This window comes from Oncorhynchus masou, unplaced genomic scaffold (assembly GCF_036934945.1).
Source record: "Oncorhynchus masou masou isolate Uvic2021 unplaced genomic scaffold, UVic_Omas_1.1 unplaced_scaffold_554, whole genome shotgun sequence".
NCBI classification, from domain to species: domain Eukaryota; kingdom Metazoa; phylum Chordata; class Actinopteri; order Salmoniformes; family Salmonidae; genus Oncorhynchus; species Oncorhynchus masou.
In genome coordinates, this window is record NW_027011956.1 from 523,553 (window position 1) to 537,230 (window position 13,678).

The 13,678-nt window shown below is 52.5% G+C and overlaps 1 protein-coding gene across 1 annotated transcript in view; it reads right to left on the bottom strand.

The window, feature by feature from the left end:
• Window positions 1-312: 312 nt before the first annotated feature.
• The window catches only part of LOC135536089 (tRNA-dihydrouridine(16/17) synthase [NAD(P)(+)]-like), a 14,087-nt gene continuing 721 nt past the window's right edge, over window positions 313-13,678 (bottom strand). Inside the window, exons 3-8 of the mRNA XM_064962474.1 lie at window positions 13,602-13,678; window positions 9,851-9,939; window positions 9,222-9,388; window positions 8,623-8,660; window positions 3,601-3,676; window positions 313-3,431 (exon numbers count right to left, since the gene is read on the bottom strand). The exon at window positions 13,602-13,678 is cut by the window's right edge and continues 20 nt beyond it. Coding sequence (XP_064818546.1) covers window positions 3,241-3,431; window positions 3,601-3,676; window positions 8,623-8,660; window positions 9,222-9,388; window positions 9,851-9,939; window positions 13,602-13,678 — 638 coding nt within the window. The 3' untranslated portion in view covers window positions 313-3,240. The remainder of the gene's footprint in view (window positions 3,432-3,600; window positions 3,677-8,622; window positions 8,661-9,221; window positions 9,389-9,850; window positions 9,940-13,601) is intronic.

A 13,678-nucleotide genomic window follows, 5' to 3' on the forward strand; every position in this document is an offset into this window, starting at 1 on the left:
CATTTGGATACGTTTTACTTTCGTTGCTAGAATGTTTAGCCAAAAGTCCACCGAAACTTTCTGCTCTAATTTGCCTGAATTTACGTTGATAAAAACGCTACGAGCGTGGGATTTCGGGAATGACGTCTCGTCTGATATTCACGACTTTCAAAATAAAAGTCCTCTTATTTTACATTTATTTAACAAGGTAGGCCAGTTGAGAACAAGTTCTCATTTACAACTGCGACCTGGCCAAGATAAAGCAAAGCAGTGCAACACAAACAGCAGAGTTACACATAAGCGAAAATCAAGAGAGAAATATCAAATGCACCATTTCTCACTTGTCACTTCCATTTATTTAACCTCAAGTTCATATATGACTGGATAGGTGTTATGTCTACCAGAAGGCTCTGAACTCAATGCAAGCAACCCCCCCCAACCACCATAAAATAAAACCACCACAAATAGAAATTAAAATCAAATATGACTCTGTAAATTATTTATATATTATTTGAAGTGAAATAGTTTCCACGTGTGATTTGGCATGGAGTTCTCACCTGGGGTGTATTCATTTGTGCAAACCGTAGCAAAACAATTTCACAATGGATAATGTTTTGCCAGAAAAACAAGTTTCTATTGGATAAATTCAGGTAGGCCCCCTGTTTTGTTCCTAGTACTGGTGTGTTCAAGACGACTTGGAAACTTGAAGAAAGATGAGGCCCCAGGTTCCCCACTTGGAAAGTATCAGAATCTGCAAATAACTCGGAAGTTTAAAGTTTCCGACTTGTCATGAATGCACCATCAGAATGACCAGGAGTTTTACCACATGGCCAGACCAGGGCCCGTATCCACCAAGCGTCTCAGAGTAGGAGTGCAGATCTAGGATCAGTTTAGCCCTTCAGATCATATTGAATAAGACCTATATAGCCAGATCTCAGATCATTTTTATTTTATTTAACTAGACAAGTCAGTTAAGAACAAATTCTTATTTACCATGACGGCCTTAGGAACAGCGGGTTAACTGCCTTGTCTAGGGGCAGAACGACAGATTTTTACCTTGTCAGCTCAGGGATTCGATCGAGCAACCTTTTGGTTACTGGCCCAACACTCTAACCACTAGGCTACCCTGCTGCCCCTCTAACCACTAGGCTTCCTGCCGCCCCTCTAACCACTAGGCTTCCTGCCGCCCCTCTAACCACTAGGCTTCCTGCCGCCCCTCTAACCACTAGGCTACCTACCGCCCCTCTAACCACTAGGCTACCTGCCGCCCCTCTAACCACTAGGCTACCTGCCGCCCCTCTAACCACTAGGCTACCTGCCGCCCCCTCTAACCACTAGGCTACCTGCCGCCCCTCTAACCACTAGGCTACCTGCCGCCCCTCTAACCACTAGGCTACCTGCCGCCCCTCTAACCACTAGGCTACCTGCCGCCCCTCTAACCACTAGGCTACCTGCCGCCCCTCTAACCACTAGGCTACCTGCCGCCCCTCTAACCACTAGGCTACCTGCCGCCCCTCTAACCACTAGGCTACCTGCCGCCCCTCTAACCCCCTAGGCTACCTGCCGCCCCTCTAACCCCTAGGCTACCTGCCGCCCCTCTAACCACTAGGCTACCTGCCGCCCCTCTAACCACTAGGCTACCTGCCGCCCCTCTAACCACTAGGCTACCTGCCGCCCCTCTAACCACTAGGCTACCTGCCGCCCCTCTAACCACTAGGCTACCTGCCGCCCCTCTAACCACTAGGCTACCTGCCGCCCCTCTAACCACTAGGCTACCTGCCGCCCCTCTAACCACTAGGCTACCTGCCGCCCCTCTAACCACTAGGCTACCTGCCGCCCCTCTAAACCACTAGGCTACCTGCCGCCCCTCTAACCACTAGGCTACCTGCCGCCCCTCTAAACCACTAGGCTACCTGCTCTAACCACTAGGCTACCTGCAGCCCCTCTAACCACTAGGCTACCTGCCGCCCCTCTTACCACTAGGCTACCTGCCGCCCCTCTAACCACTAGGCTACCTGCCGCCCCTCTAACCACTAGGCTACCTGCCGCCCCTCTAACCACTAGGCTACCTGCCGCCCCAACAATGATGAATAATATATTGAACAGATCTCAGATCAGCATCCCTACCCTAAAATACTTTCTGGAGACGGGCCTAGAAAAAACAAACTCCAAGCCCTACACATCACACAGGCACACATTAAGACGAGGAGCTTGATGAAAAATGATATGAAAAGGAAAACAGACTGTCACCATTCTAACAGTCAGGTGATAAAATATCCTACTAGTTCAGAGGGGGAAAAAAACATGACAAAGATCACCAGGAAATAGTCCCATTATTGCCCACAACCAAAAGGACAAATAGATGCAGAGATTGAGCAGTACTGGGAAAGTACTGTTACGACTCCATGAGCTCTTCCTCCTTCCAGAAACGGCTGCAGACCAACGAGAACGACCCACATGGAACTGGGCTTTTTGGGGTGAATCTCCCGTTGACTTCAAACTTTGTCTTGTTATGCTAAAGTCCAAGAGAGAAATCAGTCCAGGAAGACTCCCCCAGTCAGTCAGGTAGGAGGAGTCTATCCATTACATCAGTCAGGTAGGAGGAGTCTATCCATTACATCAGTCAGGTAGGAGGAGTCTACCCACTACATCAGTCAGGTAGGAGGAGGAGTCTATCCATTACATCAGTCAGGTAGGAGGAGTCTACCCATTACATCAGTCAGGTAGGAGGAGGAGTCTATCCATTACAACAGTCAGGTAGGAGGAGTCTATTCAATACATCAGTCAGGTAGGAGGAGGAGTCTATTCATTACATCAGTCAGGTAGGAGGAGTCTACCCATTACATCAGTCAGGTAGGAGGAGTCTATCCATTACATCAGACAGGTAGGAGGAGGAGTCTATTCATTACATCAGACAGGTAGGAGGAGGAGTCTATCCATTACATCAGTCAGGTAGGAAGAGTCTATCCATTACATCAGACAGGTAGGAGGAGGAGTCTATCCATTACATCAGTCAGGTAGGAGGAGTCTATCCATTACATCAGTCCAGGAAGCCTCCCCAGTCAGTCAGGTAGGAGGAGGGCGTAGTGGTGAAACCCCATCAAAGCCAGTTCAGCACAGCAGCAATGGAGGACAGTGGTGAGACAGTATGGATGCACGTGTGTGTTCCTTACAATACGTTCTTGTGTCTGTATACTGTTGATGGATAAAGTTTTCCACATCCTGCTGTGTGTGTGTACTGCTCTACTTATGAATGGATGTCTATGTCCCTGTTAGTCCATGTCTCAGACCACAGTCTGTCCTCTGTGGGGGGTCTGTTGGGGGGCTGGGGGTCCCGTTCAACAATCCTCCATCCTCTTCCTGCTGTAATCCTCTGCTCTTTCCCTCCTCCTCCTCCTCCTGCCGCTCTGACTTCTGTTTCTCTGCCTTGGTCTTGAACCTCAGCCCGTGACCTGTAAACCAGACGAGAGGAAATAAATGATATATCTGAGAAAGACAGCTGTGTGTGTGTGTGTGTGTGTGTGTGTGTGTGTGTGTGTGTGTGTGTGTGTGTGTGTGTGTGTGTGTGTGTGTGTGTGTGTGTGTGTGTGTGTGTGTGTGTAAGGCGGGGGAGGGACTCACTTGGGCAGTCTGCCACCTCCTTGTGGGACTTCTTTTTACAGCAGCCTCGACACAGATTGAATACACAATGATTACCCTACAGAGAGAGACAGGTTGAATACACACTGATTACCCTACAGAGAGAGACAGGTTGAATACACACTGATTACCCTACAGAGAGAGACAGGTTGAATACACACTGATTACCCTACAGAGAGAGACAGGTTAAATACACACTGATTACCCTACAGAGAGAGACAGGTTGAATACACAATGATTACCCTACAGAGAGAGACAGATTGAATACACACTGATTACCCTACAGAGAGAGGCAGGTTGAATACACACTGATTACCCTACAGAGAGACAGGTTGAATACACACTGATTACCCTACAGAGAGAGACAGGTTGAATACACACTGATTACCCTACAGAGAGAGACAGGTTGAATACACATTGATTACCCTACAGAGAGACAGGTTGAATACACAATGATTACCCTACAGAGAGAGACATGTTGAATACACACTGATTACCCTACAGAGAGAGACAGGTTGAATACACACTGATTACCCTACAGAGAGAGACAGGTTGAATACACAATGATTACCCTACAGAGAGACAGGTTGAATACACAATGATTACCCTACAGAGAGAGAGACCGGTTGAATACACAATGATTACCCTACAGAGAGAGACCGGTTGAATACACAATGATTACCCTACAGAGAGAGACCGGTTGAATACACAATGATTACCCTACAGAGAGAGACCGGTTGAATACACAATGATTACCCTACAGAGAGAGACAGGTTGAATACACATTGATTACCCTACAGAGAGACAGGTTGAATACACAATGATTACCCTACAGAGAGAGACATGTTGAATACACACTGATTACCCTACAGAGAGAGACAGGTTGAATACACACTGATTACCCTACAGAGAGAGACAGGTTGAATACACAATGATTACCCTACAGAGAGACAGGTTGAATACACAATGATTACCCTACAGAGAGAGACCGGTTGAATACACAATGATTACCCTACAGAGAGAGACCGGTTGAATACACAATGATTACCCTACAGAGAGAGACCGGTTGAATACACAATGATTACCCTACAGAGAGAGACCGGTTGAATACACAATGATTACCCTACAGAGAGAGACCGGTTGAATACACAATGATTACCCTACAGAGAGAGACAGGTTGAATACACACTGATTACCCTACAGAGAGAGACAGGTTGAATACACACTGATTACCCTACAGAGAGAGACAGGTTGAATACACACTGATTACCCTACAGAGAGAGACAGGTTGAATACACACTGATTACCCTACAGAGAGAGACAGGTTGAATACACAATGATTACCCTACAGAGAGAGACAGGTTGAATACACAATGATTACCCTACAGAGAGAGACAGGTTGAATACACACTGATTACCCTACAGAGAGAGACAGGTTGAATACACACTGATTACCCTACAGAGAGAGACAGGTTGAATACACAATGATTACCCTTCTGAGAGAGACAGGTTGAATACACAATGATTACCCTACAGAGAGAGACAGGTTGAATACACACTGATTACCCTACAGAGAGAGACAGGTTGAATACACACTGATTACCCTACAGAGAGAGACAGGTTGAATACACAATGATTACCCTACAGAGAGAGACAGGTTGAATACACAATGATTACCCTACAGAGAGAGACAGGTTGAATACACAATGATTACCCTACAGAGAGAGACAGGTTGAATACACAATGATTACCCTACAGAGAGAGACAGGTTGAATACACACTGACTCCCCTACAGAGAGAGACAGGTTGAATACACAATGATTACTCTACAGAGAGACGGGTTGAATACACACTGATTACCCTACAGAGAGAGACAGGTTGAATACACACTGACTCCCCTACAGAGAGAGAGAGAGAGAGGTTGAATACACACTGATTACCCTACTGAGAGAGAGAGAGGTTGAATACACACTGGTAGAAAGGTTAGGGACCTGGAGAGGGGGAGAGACGGGTTAGGGACCTGGAGAGACGGGTTAGGGACCTGGAGAGACGGGTCAGGGACCTGGAGAGACGGGTTAGGGACCTGGAGAGACGGGTTAGGGACTTGGAGAGACGGGTTAGGGATCTGGAGAGACGGGTTAGGGACCTGGAGAGACGGGTTAGGGACCTGGAGAGACGGGTTAGGGACCTGGAGAAACGGGTCAGGGACTTGGAGAGACGGGTTAGGGATCTGGAGAGACGGGTTAGGGACCTGGAGAGACGGGTTAGGGACCTGGAGAGACGGGTTAGGGACCTGGAGAGACGGGTTAGGGACCTGGAGAGACGGGTTAGGGACCTGGAGAGACGGGTCAGGGACCTGGAGAGACGGGTTAGGGACCTGGAGAGACGGGTTAGGGACCTGGAGAGACGGGTTAGGGACCTGGAGAGACGGGTTAGGGACCTGGAGAAACGGGTCAGGGATCTGGAGAGACGGGTTAGGGACCTGGAGAGACGGTTTAGGGACCTGGAGAGACGGGTTAGGGACCTGGAGAGACGGGTTAGGGACCTGGAGAGACGGGTTAGGGACCTGGAGAGACGGGTTAGGGACCTGGAGAGACGGGTTAGGGACCTGGAGAGACGGGTCAGGGACCTGGAGAGACGGGTTAGGGACCTGGAGAGACGGGTTAGGGACCTGGAGAGACGGGTTAGGGACCTGGAGAGACGGGTTAGGGACCTGGAGAGATGGGTTAGGGACCTGAAGAGGGGAGAGACGGGTTAGGGACCTGGAGAGACGGGTTAGGGACCTGGAGAGACGGGTCAGGGACCTGGAGAGACGGGTCAGGGACCTGGAGAGACGGGTTAGGGACCTGGAGAGACGGGTTAGGGACCTGGAGAGACGGGTTAGGGACCTGGAGAGACGGGTTAGGGACCTGGAGAGACGGGTTAGGGACCTGGAGAGATGGGTTAGGGACCTGAAGAGGGGGAGAGACGGGTTAGGGACCTGGAGAGACGGGTTAGGGACCTGGAGAGACGGGTCAGGGACCTGGAGAGACGGGTCAGGGACCTGGAGAGACGGGTCAGGGACCTGGAGAGACGGGTTAGGGACCTGGAGAGACGGGTTAGGGACCTGAAGAGGGGAGAGACGGGTTAGGGACCTGAAGAGGGGGAGAGACGGGTTAGGGACCTGGAGAGACGGGTTAGGGACCTGAAGAGGGGAGAGACGGGTTAGGGACCTGGAGAGACGGGTTAGGGACCTGGAGAGATGGGTTAGGGACCTGAAGAGGGGGAGAGACGGGTTAGGGACCTGGAGAGACGGGTTAGGGACCTGGAGAGACGGGTCAGGGACCTGGAGAGACGGGTCAGGGACCTGGAGAGACGGGTCAGGGACCTGGAGAGACGGGTTAGGGACCTGGAGAGACGGGTCAGGGACCTGGAGAGACGGGTTAGGGACCTGGAGAGACGGGTTAGGGACCTGGAGAGACGGGTCAGGGACCTGGAGAGACGGGTTAGGGACCTGGAGAGACGGGTTAGGGACCTGGAGAGACGGGTTAGGGACCTGAGAGACGGGTTAGGGACCTGGAGAGATGGGTTAGGGACCTGAAGAGGGGGAGAGACGGGTTAGGGACCTGGGAGACGGGTTAGGGACCTGGAGAGACGGGTTAGGGACCTGGAGAGACGGGTTAGGGACCTGGAGAGACGGGTTAGGGACCTGGAGAGACGGGTTAGGGACCTGGAGAAACGGGTCAGGGACTTGGAGAGACGGGTTAGGGATCTGGAGAGACGGGTTAGGGACCTGGAGAGGGGGAGAGATGGGTCAGGGACCTGGAGAGACGGGTCAGGGACCTGGAGAGGGGGAGACGGGTTAGGGACCTGGAGAGACGGGTCAGGGACCTGGAGAGACGGGTCAGGGACCTGGAGAGACGGGTTAGGGACCTGGAGAGATGGGTTAGGGACCTGGAGAGATGGGTTAGGGACCTGGAGAGACGGGTTAGGGACCTGGAGAGACGGGTCAGGGACCTGGAGAGACGGGTTAGGGACCTGGAGAGATGGGTCAGGGACCTGGAGAGACGGGTTAGGGACCTGGAGAGACGGGTTAGGGACCTGGAGAGATGGGTCAGGGACCTGGAGAGACGGGTTAGGGACCTGGAGAGGGGGAGAGATGGGTTAGGGACCTGGAGAGACGGGTTAGGGACCTGGAGAGACGGGTTAGGGACCTGGAGAGGGGGAGAGACGGGTTAGGGACCTGGAGAGACGGGTTAGGGACCTGGAGAGACGGGTCAGGGACCTGGAGAGACGGGTTAGGGACCTGGAGAGACGGGTTAGGGACCTGGAGAGACGGGTCAGGGACCTGGAGAGACGGGTTAGGGACCTGGAGAGATGGGTCAGGGACCTGGAGAGACGGGTTAGGGACCTGGAGAGACGGGTTAGGGACCTGGAGAGACGGGTTAGGGACCTGGAGAGACGGGTTAGGGACCTGGAAGTACAAAATTGTGCCAACAGACATGGCAGCTCAGCTTCTAGCTCCTAAGAATCTGACCTGCATACGTAACACTATTATACACAGTCAGGACAGGTTCTCCATTGAACGTTTCTTAGTCCAGGGATAAACTTAATCTGTAATGAGGAACAGGGTGGAGAGGTGTTTACACATGGTAATGAGGAACAGGGTGAAGAGGAGGAACAGGGTGAAGAGGTGTTTAAACATGGTAATGAGGAACAGGGTGAAGAGGAGGAACAGGGTGGAGAAGTTGCTCCACATGGTAATGTGGAACAGGGTAATGTGGAACAGGGTAATGAGGAACAGGGTGAAGAGGAGGAACAGGGTGAAGAGGAGGAACAGGGTGGAGAGGAGGAACAGGGTGAAGAGGAGGAACAGGGTGAAGAGGTTGCTCCACATGGTAATGAGGAACAGGGTGAAGAGGAGGAACAGGGTGAAGAGGAGGAACAGGGTGAAGAGGTTGCTCCACATGGTAATGAGGAACAGGGTAATGAGGAACAGGGTGAAGAGGTCGTCCCTCCACTCACCTTTGGATTTCCACACTGCTCACACTTGATGTACTTTGCTGCAGAGACAACAGGGTAAAACAGAGGTTATCTGCTGTTTGTGTCGGCTGAGGAGCTGTAGATTCTGTAGCATTATAAACTGGGTGGTTCCAGCCCTGAATGCTGATTGGCTGACAGCCGTGGTATGACAAAACATATACCAATATACCACGGCTAAGGGCTGTTCTTACGCACGACGCAACGCTGAGTGCCTGGACACAGCCCTGAGCCGTGGTATATTGGCCATATACCACAACCCCCGAGGCGTCTTATTGCTGTTATAAACTGGTTATCAACGTAATTAGAGCAGTTAAAACACATGTTTTGTCATACGCTGGGTGGTTCGAGCCCTGAATGCTGATTGGCTGACAGCTGGTGTATATCAGACCGTACACCACGGGTATGACAAAACATTTCGTTTCACTGCCCTAATTATGTTGGTAACCAGTTTATAACAGCAATAAGGCACCTTGGGGGTGTGTGGTATATGGCCAATATATCACGGCTAAAAGCCTTATTGCTTAATTAGACTGGATAGAGAGTATAGGGAACTGCAGTTACTACGAGGAAAAATAACTCACGTTTCTGCTCGGGACAGAAGTTCTTGTGGGGGTTTCTGGCTTTCTTCTTCTGTTTGTTTTTGGAGAGGGCATCGCACGCCCCGTCCGAGTCCTCTTGTGACAACGCCCTCTTGTGACACACTGCCTTCACCTCCGTACCGTTGCTGTTAGCAACCGGAGCCTTCGGCCTGGCAGGAACAATGTTCATCGTCACGGCAACGTGTTACGGTTTCTATGTGTGTGGGACTTGACGACTTTGATCTTCAAATCAAATCAAATTGTATTGGTCATGTACACATGGTCAGCAGATGTTAACGGTCACGTACACATGGTCAGCAGATGTTAACGGTCACGTACACATAGTCAGCAGATGTTAACGGTCACGTACACATGGTCAGCAGATGTTAACGGTCACGTACACATGGTCAGCAGATGTTAACGGTCACGTACACATGGTCAGCAGATGTTAAGGGTCACGTACACATGGTCAGCAGATGTTAACGCGAGTGTAGCGAAATGCTTGTACTTGTAGTTCCGACAGTGCAGTAATATCTAATCATTTCACAACAACTACCTAATACACACAAATCTAAGTAAAGGAATGTACACAGATCTCAAGTTAGGGTTCTCAACAGGAAATTGTCACTCACACTGGTCTGACGTACGGCTGGCAGATCCAATGAGGGAATGGCAGCCCAACCACCTGCCCCGCCTCCTCTCCTCCATTGGTTATCTCCTCCTGCAGAGGTTAAACAAATGACAAAAGAACCAGTGTCATCATCTAGTTGTGTTGGGAGGAGGGAGAAGAGGGGGAGGGGGAGAAGAGGGGGAGGAGGGAGAAGAGGGGGAGGGGGAGAAGAAGGGAGAAGAGGGGGGAGGAGGGAGAAGAGGGGGAGGAGGGAGGAGAGGGGGGGAGGAGGGAGAAGAGGGGGAGGAGGGGGGAGGGAGGGAGAAGAGGGGGAGGGGGAAAGAAGGGAGAAGAGGGGGGAGGAGGGAGAAGAGGGGGGAGGAGGGGGAGGAGGGAGAAGAGGGGGAGGGGGAGAAGAGGGGGAGGAGGGGGAGGAGGGAGAAAGGGGGAGGGGAGGAGGGAGAAGCTAACCCTAGGTTAGCTAACCCTTGGTACCTGGCAGCGTAGCTAACCCTTGGTACCTGGCAGCGTAGCTAACCCTAACCCTAGGTACCTGGCAGCGTAGCTAACCCTTGGTACCTGGCAGCGTAGCTAACCCTTGGTACCTGGCAGCGTAGCTAACCCTTGGTACCTGGCAGCGTAGCTAACCCTTGGTACCTGGCAGCGTAGCTAACCCTAACCCTTGGTACCTGGCAGCGTAGCCAACCCTTGGTACCTGACAGCGTAGCTAACCCTAACCCTTAGGTACCTGGCAGCGTAGCTAACCCTTGGTACCTGGCAGCGTAGCTAACCCTAGGTACCTGGCAGCGTAGCTAACCCTTGGTACCTGGCAGCGTAGCTAACCCTAACCCTAGGTACCTGGCAGCGTAGCTAACCCTTGGTACCTGGCAGCGTAGCTAACCCTAGGTACCTGGCAGCGTAACTAACCCTTGGTACCTGGCAGCGTAGCTAACCCTTGGTACCTGGCAGCGTAACTGACCCTTGGTACCTGGCAGCGTAGCTAACCCTTGGTACCTGACAGCGTAGCTAACCCTAGCTAACCCTAACCCTTGGTACCTGGCAGCGTAGCTAACCCTTGGTACCTGACAGCGTAGCTAACCCTAACCCTAGGTACCTGGCAGCGTAACTAACCCTTGGTACCTGGCAGCGTAGCTAACCCTAACCCTAGGTACCTGGCAGCGTAGCTAACCCTAACCCTTGGTACCTGGCAGCGTAGCTAACCCTAACCCTAGGTACCTGACAGCGTAGCTAACCTAACTCTAGGAACCTGACAGCGTAGCTAACCCTAATCCTAGGTACCTGGCAGCGTAGCTAACCCTAACCCTAGGTACCTGGCAGCGTAGCTAACCCTAACCCTTGGTACCTGGCAGCGTAGCTAACCCTAACTCTAGGAACCTGACAGCGTAGCTAACCCTAATCCTAGGTACCTGACAGCGTAGCTAACCCTAACTCTAGGAACCTGACAGCGTAGCTAACCCTAATCCTAGGTACCTGACAGCGTAGCTAACCCTAACCCTAGGAACCTGACAGCGTAGCTAACCCTAACTCTAGGAACCTGACAGCGTAGCTAACCCTAATCCTAGGTACCTGACAGCGTAGCTAACCCTAACCCTTGGTACCTGGCAGCGTAGCTAACCCTAACCCTTGGTACCTGGCAGCGTAGCTAACCCTAACCCTTGGTACCTGGCAGCGTAGCTAACCCTAACCCTTGGTACCTGGCAGCGTAGCTAACCCTAACCCTTGGTACCTGGCAGCGTAGCTAACCCTAACCCTTGGTACCTGGCAGCGTAGCTAACCCTAACCCTTGGTACCTGGCAGCGTAGCTAACCCTAACCCTTGGTACCTGGCAGCGTAGCTAACCCTAACCCTTGGTACCTGGCAGCGTAGCTAACCCTAACCCTTGGTACCTGGCAGCGTAGCTAACCTAACCCTTGGTACCTGGCAGCGTAGCTAACCCTAACCCTTGGTACCTGGCAGCGTAGCTAACCATAGCCCTTGGTACCTGGCAGCGTAGCTAACCCTAACCCTTGGTACCTGGCAGCGTAGCTAACCCTAACCTAGGTACCTGACAGCGTAGCTAACCCTAACCCTTGGTACCTGGCAGCGTAGCTAACCCTAACCCTTGGTAACTGGCAGCGTAGCTAACCCTAACCCTTGGTACCTGGCAGCGTAGCTAACCCTAACCCTCGGTACCTGGCAGCGTAGCTAACCCTAACCCTCGGTACCTGGCAGCGTAGCTAACCCTAACCCTCGGTACCTGGCAGCGTAGCTAACCCTAACCCTCGGTACCTGGCAGCGTAGCTAACCCTAACCCTTGGTACCTGGCAGCGTAGCTAACCCTAACCCTTGGTACCTGGCAGCGTAGCTAACCCTAACCCTCGGTACCTGGCAGCGTAGCTAACCCTAACCCTCGGTACCTGGCAGCGTAGCTAACCCTAACCCCTGGTACCTGGCAGCGTAGCTAACCCTAACCCCTGGTACCTGGCAGCGTAGCTAACCCTAACCCCTGGTACCTGGCAGCGTAGCTAACCCTAACCCTTGGTACCTGACAGCGTAGCTAACCCTAACCCCTGGTACCTGGCAGCGTAGCTAACCCTAACCCCTGGTACCTGACAGCGTAGCTAACCCTAACCCTGGTACCTGGCAGCGTAGCTAACCCTAGGTACCTGGCAGCGTAGCTAACCCTAACCCCTGGTACCTGGCAGCGTAGCTAACCCTAGGTACCTGGCAGCGTAGCTAACCCTAACCCTTGGTACCTGACAGCGTAGCTAACCCTAACCCCTGGTACCTGGCAGCGTAGCTAACCCTAACCCTCGGTACCTGGCAGCGTAGCTAACCCTAACCCTCGGTACCTGGCAGCGTAGCTAACCCTAACCCCTGGTACCTGGCAGCGTAGCTAACCTAACCCCTGGTACCTGGCAGCGTAGCTAACCCTAACCCCTGGTACCTGGCAGCGTAGCTAACCCTAACCCTTGGTACCTGACAGCGTAGCTAACCCTAACCCCTGGTACCTGGCAGCGTAGCTAACCCTAACCCCTGGTACCTGACAGCGTAGCTAACCCTAACCCCTGGTACCTGGCAGCGTAGCTAACCCTAGGTACCTGGCAGCGTAGCTAACCCTAACCCTTGGTACCTGACAGCGTAGCTAACCCTAACCCCTGGTACCTGGCAGCGTAGCTAACCCTAACCCTTGGTACCTGGCAGCGTAGCTAACCCTAACCCCTGGTACCTGGCAGCGTAGCTAACCCTAACCCCTGGTACCTGGCAGCGTAGCTAACCCTAACCCTTGTTACCTGACAGCGTAGCTAACCCTAACCCCTGGTACCTGGCAGCGTAGCTAACCCTAACCCCTGGTACCTGGCAGCGTAGCTAACCCTAACCCTTGGTACCTGGCAGCGTAGCTAACCCTAACCCCTGGTACCTGGCAGCGTAGCTAACCCTAACCCCTGGTACCTGGCAGCGTGGCTAACCCTAACCCTTGGTACCTGGCAGCGTAGCTAACCCTAACCCCTGGTACCTGGCAGCGTAGCTAACCCTAACCCCTGGTACCTGGCAGTGTAGCTAACCCTAACCCCTGGTACCTGGCAGCGTAGCTAACCCTAACCCCTGGTACCTGGCAGCGTAGCTAACCCTAACCCCTGGTACCTGGCAGCGTAGCTAACCCTAACCCTTGGTACCTGGCAGCGTAGCTAACCCTAACCCTTGGTACCTGACAGCGTAGCTAACCCTAACCCCTGGTACCTGACAGCGTAGCTAACCCTAACCCCTGGTACCTGGCAGCGTAGTCTGAGTTGTCTGCTGACCTCTGTCAGCCCCTGCAGGTTCTTCACCTTGGCCAGCTCCTCTCTCA